The following is a 14,352-nucleotide window of genomic DNA, read 5'->3' as shown; positions in this document are numbered from 1 at the left end:
AATTGTGTGAAGTATTCGTTTCCTTCCATTCAGCACTGGTTAGGCCTCATCTCGAGTACTGCATCCAGTTCTGGACACCACCGCTTTAAGGTGGTGCGCTCTCCAACACTAGAAGAATTCAAGAGACAGCTGGACAGTCCCCTGTCAGGAATGCTTGAAGATGGATTCCTGCACTGAGCAGGGAGTTGGACTCAATGGTTTTATACACCCCTTCCAACTCTACTATTCTATGATTCTATGAAATGTTTTCAATTACAGCTTCTATCATATCCAGCATCCTATGGCTATGCTGGCTGGTGGGAGTTGTAGTCGAATAAGTCTGGAGGGCACCAGATCAAACCCCAGAGACTTTGTTCATTATTCTAGATGCAGCCCTGAATGGCATGTGACAAAACTATTTCTGCTGTTACTCAAGTTTTTAAGGAACACATCAAGCAAATTGGACCAACAATGGTTATGAAACGAATAATAGTGGATAGGCTCTGCAAAAAACAAAAATGTTGCAAGCTTAAAAAAAGTAAAGTGGAAGTGCTTTGATGTTTCATCCAAAAAGTGACCTATAACTCAGGACTGCTATAGTAGATCATTCTCACCTTCTAGTTTTAACAGCTAGGTAATCAAATGTGACAGCCGGTGTGGTATAGTGCATAGAGTGCTGGACTAGGACCTGGGAGATTCAGGTTCCAGTCCCCATTTAGTCATGATGAAGTATAATATACATATTTGTTTTTGAGGAAACTACGCTAAAATGGTTAGAGCAAGAACGGGCAATCTGCTGTGGCCCGCCAGATGTTGCTGGACTTCACCTCCCATCAGCCCCAGCCAACATGGCCAATGGTCAGAGAGGATGCAAGCTGTAGTCCATAACATCTGGGCAGCCATAGATTCCCCATGCCTAGGTTTACAGTAACCACCAAACAGACAAGCTGGAATGACAAAAGAATCCCAGATTCAATTGCTAGCTTAGATCTTAAGGGAAGATCATTTTTGCAATATCTGTTTGGGCAGATGTCTGTAGTGTTCTGGGCTTAATGTCAGCTCTCTGTCTGTCCTATGGATCCGAGTGTGTGACCACTTCTAGTCCCCTTCACTGATACTTTCCCTGGACAAATTCCTTTTTCCTGTATTGGAATTTTCCATGCTTGATCTCAAGCCAAAATGACATTCTTTGGACTTTGTGTGTGTGCCAAATCTGTCCAGCTGACCATTTCTTAAAACAAACCCAAACCCTCTGCATGTCATTGTTTTTTATTTGAAACATGCTCTTGATGTACTACTTATGATTTGAAAACTTCCAGATATCCCCAAAGGCAGAAGACATTTCTTCTTCCATCATGAAATCCAGAGAACAAAGTTTTGGAAGCAGAATAAAGCCATCTGTTCGTTGGGTACCATACAGACCAGAGGTCAGGAATCTTATTGGTTCTTTGGGTCAGATGCTTATCTAGCCCCACCCCAATGGCCAACTTTGACAGGTGGGCAAGACAAACCCATCAATCATTATGATGTCCGATGGTTGACTGGTGGGTTGTCCCACTTACCTGTCAAAATCCCTTGCTCATTTATTCCCAACAGCCAGCGTTGGGAATGATGTCAAGTGTAGGGCAAATGAGCGTGGTTTGAGAGAAATGGCCCTATGGGCTATATTTGAAACCTCTGGTGGGCCAAGTTTGTCCCACGCACCAAGGGTTCCTCAGTCCCAACAATCTTATACATGTCTACTCAGAAAAGAAGTCTCACTGGGTTCAGTGGAGCTACTGACTCCCAGGTAAGTCAGTAGAGGACTGCAGTACAATGTAATACCGAAGAACACTCCTTGAATTACTTGATAGTATGAAAAGTAATGCACTATTCTCAGCTGCAGTTGATGCAACCAAATTCTGTGGTGCTAATTGTCCTTTCTTAAAAAAAATGAGTATCTCTACCGGCATAATATCAACAGCTACACCTTCATAAAAAAACGTTTCTGACCAGAGGGGTTTAACAGTCAATCCCTCTTCCAAAAGAACTCTGGGAATTGTAGCTCTGTTGGGGGAATAGGTGTCTCCTAACTGCTCTACCCTACCTCACAGGGTTGTTGTGAGGTTCAAATGGGAAGGGGGGAATCATACACACCATCTTGAGCTCCTTGGAGTATTGGAGGGATGTAAACATAATAAATAAATCAACTTTCAGGACCCTTAACAAACTACAGTTCATGGGATTCTCTGGGGGAATCATGGTGCAGTGGCTTCTGGGGGCTCCATGTCAGTGGGGCAGTGGAATCCACTCCGGGATTTAGTCCAAACTTTCAGCACGTTGGACCGCTCCTTGAAAGGTTAGACTAAAATCCAGAACGGATTCCACTGCCCCACTCACATGGAGCCACCAGCCAACACTGCGTGACTGTTTAAAATGGTATGATGCTGCTTGAAATGTCTAGTGCAGATGGCTCATTGAGCTTACCATTCTGCCCTCAGGCCAGAGGTTCCCCTCTCCCCTGATACGGAAACAGATCTAACACTGCCTTGCTATAAATTGCTAAAAAGGTGGCGGCGTTGGAACTCATTTGCACGTTAAGTAGGAAAACCTCATTTGTGCATCTATGATGGTCACCTGTTAAATAATCAATGAGCGTAGAATACTAGTGGCATATAATGATGCTGCTTTGCAAAAGCATCTTTTAAGGGGTACAATCAGTCCTTGCTTTGTCAAGCTGAGTGAACTGTTCCAGGCACCAAGAAGAACAAGCAGAACCAAAACATCCCACCCTTGAGCTCTTGTGATCATCACAGAAGTTCCTACAACAAGGGATCTTCTTCCGGCACTTTCCCTCTTCCAAGGTTTTCCAGTGCCTAATGATGTTAAGTCATTAGCTGACTTACAGTCACATTTATAAGGTGTAGCAGGAAAGGTTTGTGAAACAATAATCTATGCACCTATAAATGTTACAGGAACAGAGGAAGCTGCCCTACACGGAGTCAGACTTTTGGCCCATCTAGCTCAGTATTGTCTACAGTGACTGGAAGCTGTTCTCCAGGGGTTGAGGCAAGAGTCTTTCCCAGCCCAACTGGAGATGATGGGGATTGAACCTGGAAACTACAGAATTCACTCCCAGAAAAAGATGGCCACCAATTTGGATGACTTTAAAAGAGGCTTAGACCAGTGTTCTTCAACTTTGGGTCCCCAGATATTGTTGGGGACTCCCATGTTCCCTTGACTAGTGGTTACGCTGGCTGGGGATGATGGGAGTTCTGGCCCAAGAACGTCTGGTGACCCAAGGTTGAAGAACAGTGAACTAGATAAATTCATGAAGGATAAAGCTACCAGTGGCTACTAGCCACGATGGCTATGTTTTCCTTCACCGTTGAACTCAGTATGCCACAATGCCACTTGATGGGAATCCCAAATGGGGAGAGTTCTGTTGTGCTCAGGTCCCACTTGCTGGCTTCCCAAGGCATCTGGTCAGCCACTGCTGAAGCATCTTGGACATCTGCTTGAAAGTTCAGACTAAAATCAGGAGGGGATTCCATTGCCCCACTGACATGGAGCCACCAGCCCCAATAGGGAAATGAAAATGGCAGCTAAACCCAGTACAAATTGGAGCACCAGAACAAGTTTAATGGTGGTCCCTTGATAGATGTTAGTAGTGATCTATTTTGGGGAAACATAGAAAATGTTCTCAGCTCAGTATTACCTGCGCAGATTCGCAGTGGCTCACCAGAGTTCCAGGCAGGGGACATTCCCAGCTCTTACCTGGAGATACCAAGGATTGGCCCTGGGACCTTCTGCATGTAAAGCAGATGCTCTACCACTGAGCTATGGTCCTTCCCATTGTCAACTAGAAATCACAATGTCCTTTCCTTTATTAGCATGCTTCTTTAAATCATCATCATCTCTCTGCACATTGAATCCAACTGATGAATGCCAAAAAGGGGGCATTTTCATGACTTCTGCTAATCAGGTACCCCTGCAGCATCAGGTTAAGTACTTCTGTACACAAGGAAGCTAAGATAAAGGAAGCCTATGAGGAAATTACATTTTGCAAGAGCTACTCAAAGATTACCATGTATGTTTTGGTGGAGGAAAACGAAAAAGATGCATTTCTAGTGTTTGTGACGGCTTTTCTCGAGTTGAATGACATGCTATTGTCTAGCTAGGGTGTAGTACGAGAACAGATCAAGACTACACCAATAAAGTACCCAAGATGGAGAGATGCTGGAAAATAGCTTCATGCTGAGCCCTTAGAACCTTCTGTTCCAGCTGACTGCTTTGAGCAAGCTGGTATTGAAAGATACTGTTCTCACATTTGTGCCCGGTTTACAAGGTGTGTATTTTGGTTCGATGTTATAATAGAAATCCTTTGTAATGAGAAATCCTGACAACTCAGAGCAAATTCACTTGCAGTTGAAGGAGGATCTGACATCATTCTAGGGTGGCCACGCATCTTACATTCCCCACATCTGCTGTTTGAAGGGGTATCAAGTCCACTTTAAAGATATGCTAAGAAAGGGAAACAGTTGCCCATCCACAGTTTACACCTGGACAGCCAGACGAGTCACCTGATCACAGTCTGGTCCCATTCACCGCTGGCATGCAGCCCCCAGAAGGTTGCCCACAAGGGAATGTAGCCCTTGGATTTAAAAAGGCTCCCCACCACTTCCATAGACTGCACATCTGCTGCCACATCCTATATGAAATAATACGTAATTTTCACTTGCAACAGCTCCAAATTAGGTTGGTGTTTCTGCAGTGAAGATCTACAGAAAGTGAAATGATATGGGTGTTGTTGTTTCTGAAAAGGCCGAAAACAAAAGCTCTACTGCTTGTTGGTTCTCCCCATTCACCCTTCCACATTGTGGATTGCTCGGGAGACGTTTGCAGTCTTGTAATGCAAGGATTTGGCATGCATATGGAATGAAACCTGGACATGCATCCATTCAAAGCTGCCATGTGGGTGAGTCCAAACTAAGCCATCTGTCTTATGCTTTTGGAAGCTGCCAAAGAGTCTTCAGATAAGCTACATTCTCAAAAGGAAAGCCGTGCACAATTACATCAGGACAATACAGTAAATGCAAGAATTGCTTCCTGTAATTGTTTGTGGCAGCTTGCAACTGAGATAATCATTGTATGATAAAGGTTTGCCAGCCGTTTACCATCATTAATCTATACTGTCATGTTCAATTAGGTGAATAGCAACATGGAGAAGCCACAAAAAAATGATGCACTTAGCATACTCTGATGTCCCGATCATGGAAAGAGTGTCTTGCAATTAGGGGTGGGGGATAAATTTGATTCGGTTTACATTTAAAGCCAAATCTTTGAAATATTCACTTTCTGAAACAATATGAGAACTGAAACACAGCCATCCTTCAACATTTGCACTTCACTGAATTTTGTGATGCAGTTCTCCAACCAGACAAGGTTTACCAAAATGTACATGTTAGAGGAAAATGTGTATAAACATACATACATTTGTGAAAATAACATTAAAAATGTGTTATATAAGGATACATTACTGGCAAAAAATGTGTACATTTGTCAAATGCAAACAAAAATATATTTCTTAGGAAAAGTTTGCATTAAAATGCTTGAGAATTTTAATAAGGATCTATTTTAAAAAATTAACAAGTTGCTGCAGAAATGTGGAGAACTGAATTTAAGATTAGAAAAACGAGAAACAGAGTGAACCAAAATTGACAGATCCTTCCGTCCCTACTTGCAAAGAAGTTCGTCATCTGTGGCAATTCAAGGAATAAGCCATTGCATATTATTATTATTGTTGTTGTTGTTGTTGTTGTTGTTGTTATTATTATTATTATTCCACATATGTCAAAATGGCTTGTAAATGATTAAGAACGATAATATCAATTATAAAATCCATACATAATTAAAATATACAATAATAATTCCATCAGGACCTTAAAACATCTTTAATTGAAACATACAATATACAAAACAAGCCCGCTGCAAAGCCTGGCAATTAAAACAGTTTTTAAAAAACAGGAATTCAAGTTCAGGGGGAAATAAACATCCTACTATTAAGCCATGAAATGCCATATAAATATCTAGGGCTGGTGACTGTGCCCTAACAATCCAGTCAGCATATATCCAAGATATGACTACAGCTCAGCCTTAGCATATTTCATCATCTTGACTGTATTTATTGATCTGTGGATAGTTGATGGATGGACTGTCTGCTCTTTGGGCAGTAGGGGGCACTAGACTGAATTCTTTGGATCCTGCCTGCTGTGCTATTATGACAGAGTAGCCACAAAGCCCCTTATACAACCCAAGGGTGAGCAGGGAAATCCTTTTGGCCATCTGAATTCTCTGTCCTGGTTATCCACCTGCCGGTGTTGCCTTGTGTAAACTTCCTTCCCATGAACCCAAACCTGTTTATCTAAATGTCTTGGATGTCCTCCAAGGCACTGGGATAAATGAGATAATCCGGTATGCTCTGGGGCTCTGTTCTCCCAGAGCCAAGCAACCACATTTTTTGAACATGAAAAGCAGATACTTAAAAAAAATCGATGCAGTTTAACAACCAGCAACAATCCTATGAATGTTTTCATTGGGGTGGAGACATCATCTTTCAAATGCAAAAGATGAGAGGTATGACTCCTTGGCTAGTTGCATGCCACAGGAATGTGGAGGGCGACCTGTCAAGGCTACAAAGCATTCATCAGTCTGAAGCAAGCACCAGAATCTCTGGTGTGCTGATAGGACAGACTCCTGCTTGTTATAGCATAGTGCAGGGGTTTCCAGCGGGCACCGCAGATGCCCCAAAACATTGGTGACCTCTGACCTAGCCATTGTCTGCAACTAGGGAATGGGCAGAAATTCTATTCAGTTTGCATTTAAAGCCGAATCTATAAAATGTACACTTTCCGAAACAATATGAGAAGCGAAACACAGCCATCTTTTGAAATTCACACTTATCTGAATGTTGCAATGCAGTTTTCCAACCAAGCAATGTGTATAAAAATGCATAATTATGGGCAATTGTACACAAAATGAATATATTAATGAAAATAACATACAAAAATGCATTATATTTGGGGAAATTGTTTGCAAAAATGGGTACATTAATCAAAACTGCATGTAAATGTGTTTATTAGGAGAAATTTACACTAAAATGCTAAAGAATTTTCATGAGGATTTTTTTTAAAAATCTGCAAATTCCATCAGGATTTTGCCAAATTTAAGACTGGAAAAATGGGAAACTGAAATAGCTGAAATGGTCAGAACTTTCCATCCCTAGCTGCAACCCCCCAGGAAATGGGTCAGCCATCACGAGAAAATTACATGTTGCCACCCTTAGAGGAAGGATGAGATGAAAATGTAACAAAAGGACTATATCTTGATATAATTCAATCACTAAGATCCTCTGGAGGAATGCTGATAGTTGTCCCCCATATTATAGAAGCCCAACTGGCCTCTACCAGAAGTCAGGCATTTAGTATTGTCATTGGTCCCATGCTGTGGAACACTCTTCCAGTAGAGATGCTTTTGACTTTCAGGCAACTCCTGAAGTCCTTTTTATGAAGACAGGCCTTTGCAGATGTTTATCTTTGATAAGCCAGTCATCTTAATGATTAATTATCAGTATTTTTATTATTTTAAATGGTGTTTTATGTTTTAAACCTTGTTCACTGACCTGTTGTTTTATGATAAGGTGGTAGAGAAATACTTTTAGAAATAGATAGATAGATACATACATACATACATACAATGTCTGGAATGTAAGAGGTTGTTCTGTTTTAGCCAAGCTTTTTGCAAAGGACAGAATTAATTGCAGCCAATGGACCTGATCATCCAATATAGCCTGTTTGTAAGTGTCTTTCTGCTTAGCTGCTGCCCATGTTCAAAAAGGTCTTGAATTCTGAAAAGGCCTTTGGACTCCTATTCCTTGTATTGTCTGTAAATTTAAACTCAACCCTGAATTTCAGAGGGTCCAGAATGGATGTTACAGTTGTGACCACCAACTTGGATGGATTGAGAAGAGGAGTAGACAAATTCATGGAGGATGAGGTTATCAATGACTACTAGCCATGAAGGCTACGTTCTGCCTCTACTGTCGATGGCAGTATATGTCTGAATGCCAGTTGCTGGGAATCACAGGTGGGAGAACACTGTTGTGCTCCAGTCCTGCTGGTGGGCTTCCCATTGGGACATCTGGTTGGCCACTGTGAGAACGGGATGCTGGACTAGATTGGCCTGATCCAGCAGGGTTCTCCTTATGTTCTTATGACTGGGGAGCCCAATGCCTCCACACGTGAAGGGATGCTGCAAAGAAAGAAATATCTAAACCTTTTAAAGTAGGAAACGTGAGCTGAAGAATATGAAAGGCCCTGCTGATGGAATCCAATGCACATTGCTTCCATCACCACCCCGCCAAGGAGTATGTCTGGTCCATTACAGCATGGTAGCTGTGCCTTATGAGATGTATTAATTGCTTAATGTTAGTTGCTTAAGAATCATAGCAGATTAGGGGCCACCAGACCTCCTGCTTTATAACTAATATAAAAGGTATACTTGCTCACTCTGAACCTCCTTGCTCCATTTATATATTTATTTCAGACATTTTGTCAATTTCAGATGCAGTCATTGGAAATCTAGATTGGGATGGTTTGACAACAGATTTTTGGTAAGAAGGCCATTTTAACTGCAGCTACCCTCCTTAACCAGGATACCGCCTTATGTCTCCAGGGCTGTTCTGAGCAAAGGATTAATCTCCTGTTTTTAACATTCCATCACACACTAGATCAGGGTGGGGAATCTGTGGCCTACAGGCCAATTTATGCCTTGCATGGGCCCCAGTATAGTTCATGAGGCCGTTTTCCCCAAACCATGTCCCCATGCTCCATATCTGATGTCATATGTGATGTGAAGCATGGGCTTCAAAGGAACAATTTGGAGCTTAAAGTGCTGTCCCAATTGTTGCTTTGGAAGTCAGGCTCACTGACAGTGCTGATCAGCTGATTGGCACGGACAGCAAGCCCATTGGGATCAGCTGCACTAGGAAGTTCCCCATTGAGGGCCAATCAGCTGAAGTCTACAGTGACCAAGTACTGGATCCAAGGTGGAGCTATGCAATGAGGAGCGGGCTTAATTCTGGACTCCTGCTGGGAGGAAGGGCGGGATATAAATGAAATAATAAATAAATAAATAAAAATTCTCAATGACCTTGGATACCTAGGAGCAGCACTTCTAAGTGTTTTTTTTTTTACCATCTCCCATATGAGTGAATGCCTGCTACTCACTACAATGGTGAAAGATACATTTGTGCACTTGGGAACAAGATTTTGCAGAGCTTGACTGGCAGTAAACATTCACTCATTACATACTGGCCCAGGTTGGACATAATACTAAACCATCTAGATCAAATCATAGCTTCTGTTTTTAGCTTGTTTCAATAAACTATAGTTTAAATGAACCACAGTTCTTGGGTCAGACATCACAACAAATTGTGATTAGTGTAAATGAGGAATCTTCTTCTTGCAGCTGTATGGGAGGAGAAGAGTGCTTACATCTAGGACTCAAGTAGGTCCATTCCTGCAATACTAAACGATGGTTTAATATTATGTCAAAACTAGGATGACGAAGTGCACGGCCAAGATGACCCTTATGAAAGCCAGCAGCATACCCAGCTCATTGTGAAAAAGTCTGTTTTGCAATGCTATGTTAATGAGTGCAGGTTTGCATCATCAAATTAAAAAGCAAACCAACCAAAAAGATTAAAAACCTTGATAAAAGTCACTGAGAAGGAGTCGGACATTAGCCCAAAGGAAAGGTAAGAGACGTTGAAGTAAGGATCATTGACCAAGTTTAATGAGGTACTAAACGTAAAGCTAATACAAGAATAGGAGTGCAAACTAGGACAGAATACACTATTTTTGGGCCTCAGACAGAAAACCCAAAATGGGAGCAGCTCTGGTGGTAAATGCTGTAAAAGCCAGTTCCCAGCCTTCCATTATACTGTTATGTGGCCAAGGGACAGAATCCAGCAAGACTTTGCAGAGAGGGGTTGGCTTGGTTCTCAAAAGGCCCCATTCAAGTCTAAGGCAGGAATACCCAACATGGTGCCCTCCAGATGTTGTCAGACTAGAGTTCCCGTCATACCCAGCCAGCATGGCCAATGATCAAGGATGATGGGAGTTGTAGTCCACAACATCTGGAGGGCTCTGTATAGACTGTCCTTCTTCTAAGGTCTCGATAATGGACGGGAAAGAATGTGTGTGTGGGGGGGTATGCTTTGAAATCAAAACATTACAGTTTAAGCAACAAATTCCCCTGTAGGCTGTGGAAATGGAACTGCATTTTGTTTGTTATTCTTCAAGATCAGATATTTCAGGAGGTTAATCACTAACCTCCTTATCTAAACAATCTACCTTCTCTTTTACTGTTCATGAAAATGAAGTTCTGCTTGCTCTAGTTTCAACCAGCAGGACTACCCATAAGGCTCTTTATAGAATATATTAAAAGCAGGCCTTTGAACTTTGCTGTCAATTGTGGCCCTCACCAATCTGAAATCTCTCTGTTGCACACACACACACACACACACACACACACACCTGCAATTGCACCCTACTTTCAACCATGGTCAGAATAACCTCTCTCTCTCTCTCTCTCTCTCTCTCTCTCCCTCACACACACGCACGCACACACACACACACACAGACACTGAAATCTATAAACTGTTGGTCCATTGTGTGGTGGTAAAGGCAAACGGCTAAGACAATACCAGTTTGCTGAAGTTTACCAAGAGCCTAATCAAGTACACTCTTCAAGTCCTTGAAAGGTTGTCACACAGAGGGCCAGGATCTCTTCTCGATCATCCCAGAGTGTAGGACATGGAATAATGGGCTCAAGTTACAGGTAGCCAGATTTCAGCTGAACATCAAGAAAGACTTCCTCACTGTTAGAGTGGTACGACAATGGAACCAATGACCTAGGAAGGTGGTGGGCTCTCCAACACTGGAGGCGTTCGAGAGGCAGCTGATCAGCCACCTGTCGAGTATGCTTTAGGTTGGATTCCTTCATTGAGCAGGGGGTTGGACTCGATGGCCTTATAGGCCCCTTCCAACTCTTCTATGATTCTATGAAGGTTGTCTATACAGAAATCCCAGTGAATTCAGTGGGAATTATTCCCAAACAGGGATGAAGTAGAGTTTGCATTCCGTTTAGTTTGCATTTTAATGTGACACAACCTAACCTGTACTTTCCAAAATGATACACAAACCAAAATGCAGCTCCCCTTCCAAATCCACACATCCAAATTTTGTGATGCAGTTCTCCAGCCAAGTAATGTGAACAAAAATGCATATGCTAGGTGAGCCAGTGTGGTGTAATGGTTAAGGTGTTGGACTACGACCTGGGAGACCTGGGTTCAAATCCCCACATAGCCATGAAGCTTCCTGGGTGACCTTGGGCCAGTCACTGCCTCTCAGCCTCATGAAATCCCTATTCATAGGGTCACCATAAGTCGGAATCGACTTGAAGGCAGTACATTTACATTTTTTTAGGTGAAAGTGCGCATAAAAAGGCATATATTTGTTAAAATAGCATGCAAACAGACATATCAGGAGAAATTATTTGTGAAAATGCACATCTTAAGGGAAATGTGCAAAAAAATGAATTTTCCTGAGGACTTAAAAAAATACAAACTGATGCAGAGATGTGGAGAACTAAATTTAAGGTTGGAAAACTCAACAGAGAAACTGAGAGAAAATGAAACTGACAGATTCTTCCATCCTTATTCTTAAATATGCATAGGATTACAGACTTATTAAAGTATGTGCCTGTGGTGCCATCTGAAGCCACAATTTAGCCAACCCTTAAACATACTGGATCATGTTGCTTATGAGAGGAAGATCTGGATACCCAAGGAGGAAATAACATTGTTTCTACTGCTGTCTTCAGGAAACACCAATTTTAATTTCTACAACTATGACACATACATGCAGGGAGAGAGAGGGAGCATTATTTCAAGCTGATAGATCAACGTACAAGTTAAGGTTGTGTTGCTGTTGCATAACCCCAGGTCTGTGCAGCTATAGGCCGTCAGCATTTCACTCAACAATAAACCTACTACTACTACTATTGTTGTTGTTGTTGTTTACAAGGGACCAAAAATCCCCTCAAGATCATGCGCTCAGCTCTTGCAAGCTTAATCTTTTCAAGCTGTGTAACAGGATGGGATTAATATAGACACTTTAATCAGTCCAAATTGGCAACCTGTCAATTTTCTCACACATAACAAATAATTTGGGTGAGGGCTTCTCTTCACACTCACCCTTTGCTGTGTTTCTCTGCCTAGCTGTCAAAATTGCCACTATACTCAAAGGTGAATTGAGGACAAGGTCATTATAAGCAGTTAGATGAGATTCGAAGGACAACAAAGCAAAGAAAGGAATCTAGCAGGAACACGGAAAGCCCGGTCGGCCACCTCTCTCAAAGGTACAAAGAGGAGCCGATCAGTGCTTCTTTTCACCTGCAACATCATTTCACTCATTCACAAATTTCTTCTTGCAAGGTTTACAACCAGCACTTCTAATGGCGCTTGTAATCGTACAACACTGCGTGGCACACCCAAAGCCATGCCAATGAATAAACAACAGGTACAAGCCAGCTGCCCTTCCAAGGCAGCAATCAGACTCCAAATGATGGTTCCTTCATCCAATGTCTTCAAACTACATACTATGGAGCCATTTGCTGACATCATTGGGATTGCCCTGGGAGAAAGAGGCTTGCTAACTCAGATGGCCTGAGATGAAATCACAGACGCCTTATGCACTTCTTGGCTATTGCTATTTGCACAATACTAAGCAGTGCCCTCAAATCCCAGCCACTAACTAGTTATTGTTTTCTTTCTGTACACACACACACACAAAATATACAGAAAGTCCCTGGGATAACAATGAAATATCCCAAGAAGACTCTTGATTTTGGTGCTTTTTTGTGGCAGCCGTTGATAAAGTTTCAATGTGTGGGTAATAAATATCCCAAGGACCCAGGGAAGCACAATTTTTCAGAAACCACATCTTGTGTTTGGTTTTTGGGACATTTAACTACCCTGAGATAACTGGAGCTTAGCTTGGAAGAGAAAATGCTCGCCCACATTTTTTTCCCCTTACATTTGTGTTACAGATCTTGGTGGGTAGGGGACTAGTATCTCACTTAGCTGACTTAGGCTGCTTATGCACTCAAACAATGTGTTAATGCTCAATGCTACTTGAAGCTCCACATCAGAATTTAATGACACCTCTTTGACCCTCAAAAGTGACTCAAGTTAGAACTCCAGTTTAACATAAAATGATTTTTACAGGTCGGTGGGTGGGCTAGAATTCAACAACATGGTACAGAATTTGTCAATACAAATTCTGAAGAAAATTCTGAAGAAACCACACACCCCACAGTTGCAGAAACTTTGCCACTTCTTCCCACAGAACACTGCCACAAATGTGAATGTGACAGCAACTTCAGGATTCACCTTTACCGTTTCACTGTGTTTTTATGTTTTATTGCTCTACGGAACTTTTTTTTTTTTTTAAGACAGCTCTGTTTACATCTGCTGGTTCAGAAGCTGCACAAACACAGCCAGACTGCAGGGCACCGATTAACTGAGTCACTTTCAAAGGACAGCAGAGCAAGCTATTTCTTAGTTTAGAATACAGCAAATAAAAATAACTCACTCTGAACCCGCTCTCACAGAGCATTCCCAAAGATCCCATGCTCCCCTCCGCTCCTTCATGGTTTCATACACAGTTTTTAGCAGGCAATCCCCACTCCCCCACCTCCCGTCCTTAAAGATAGGAAAGTCTTCTGGAGTTTTCTGTTGCAAAATGAAGAGAAACAAACACATTTTTTTCCCCACCTGGTACCAAGGACCATTGAGAATGCTTCTGTTTTCCAAGGCTCCGGTGCCTTCCTTTTCTTCCATGCTCGCTTGATTTTCAAAGCTTGGCTTTCCAGGGCAAACATCAAAGTGCCCTCCCCAGGAGACAAAAGCAGAAAGCCTCTCCAGTGGAGTAGGACAGTTGAACTGAATTGCTTCTGTTAAGTAGCTCGAAGGGTTGTTGTCCTTGTTTTCTTCTTTGAGGTCCTCTCAATCAAATCCTAGATTTTCAAATCACGCTTCACGGGTTTACTAAGGTGTGTGGGGGAGGAGTGTGTCTTTCCCTCTTTCTTCGAGGTGGACTGGCCTTGTTGTCAGCATAAACCTCTCTCTGATCTTATTCTGCAGATTTTTTTTTTTTTAATCAGATTGCTTGTTCAGGAAAGCAGCTTCCCAGGTCAGAGGTAACTCAATAGATTAGCCCTTCCTCTCTACTCTCAGACCTGTTCTAGAACATATGTGCTACATACATA

The 14,352-nt window shown here is 42.1% G+C and overlaps 1 protein-coding gene across 1 annotated transcript in view; it reads right to left on the bottom strand.

Moving 5' to 3' along the window:
- Nucleotides 1-14,041, bottom strand: part of PDE8A (phosphodiesterase 8A) — a 184,396-nt gene extending 170,355 nt beyond the window's left edge. Inside the window, exon 1 of the mRNA XM_061594909.1 lies at nt 13,859-14,041. Coding sequence (XP_061450893.1) covers nt 13,859-13,924 — 66 coding nt within the window. The 5' untranslated portion in view covers nt 13,925-14,041. The remainder of the gene's footprint in view (nt 1-13,858) is intronic.
- Nucleotides 14,042-14,352: the final 311 nt, after the last annotated feature.

This window comes from Rhineura floridana, chromosome 14, assembly GCF_030035675.1.
Source record: "Rhineura floridana isolate rRhiFlo1 chromosome 14, rRhiFlo1.hap2, whole genome shotgun sequence".
Lineage (NCBI taxonomy): Eukaryota > Metazoa > Chordata > Lepidosauria > Squamata > Rhineuridae > Rhineura > Rhineura floridana.
The sequence above is the reverse complement of the archived record's forward strand: the minus strand, read 5'-3'. Positions and strand labels throughout refer to the sequence as shown.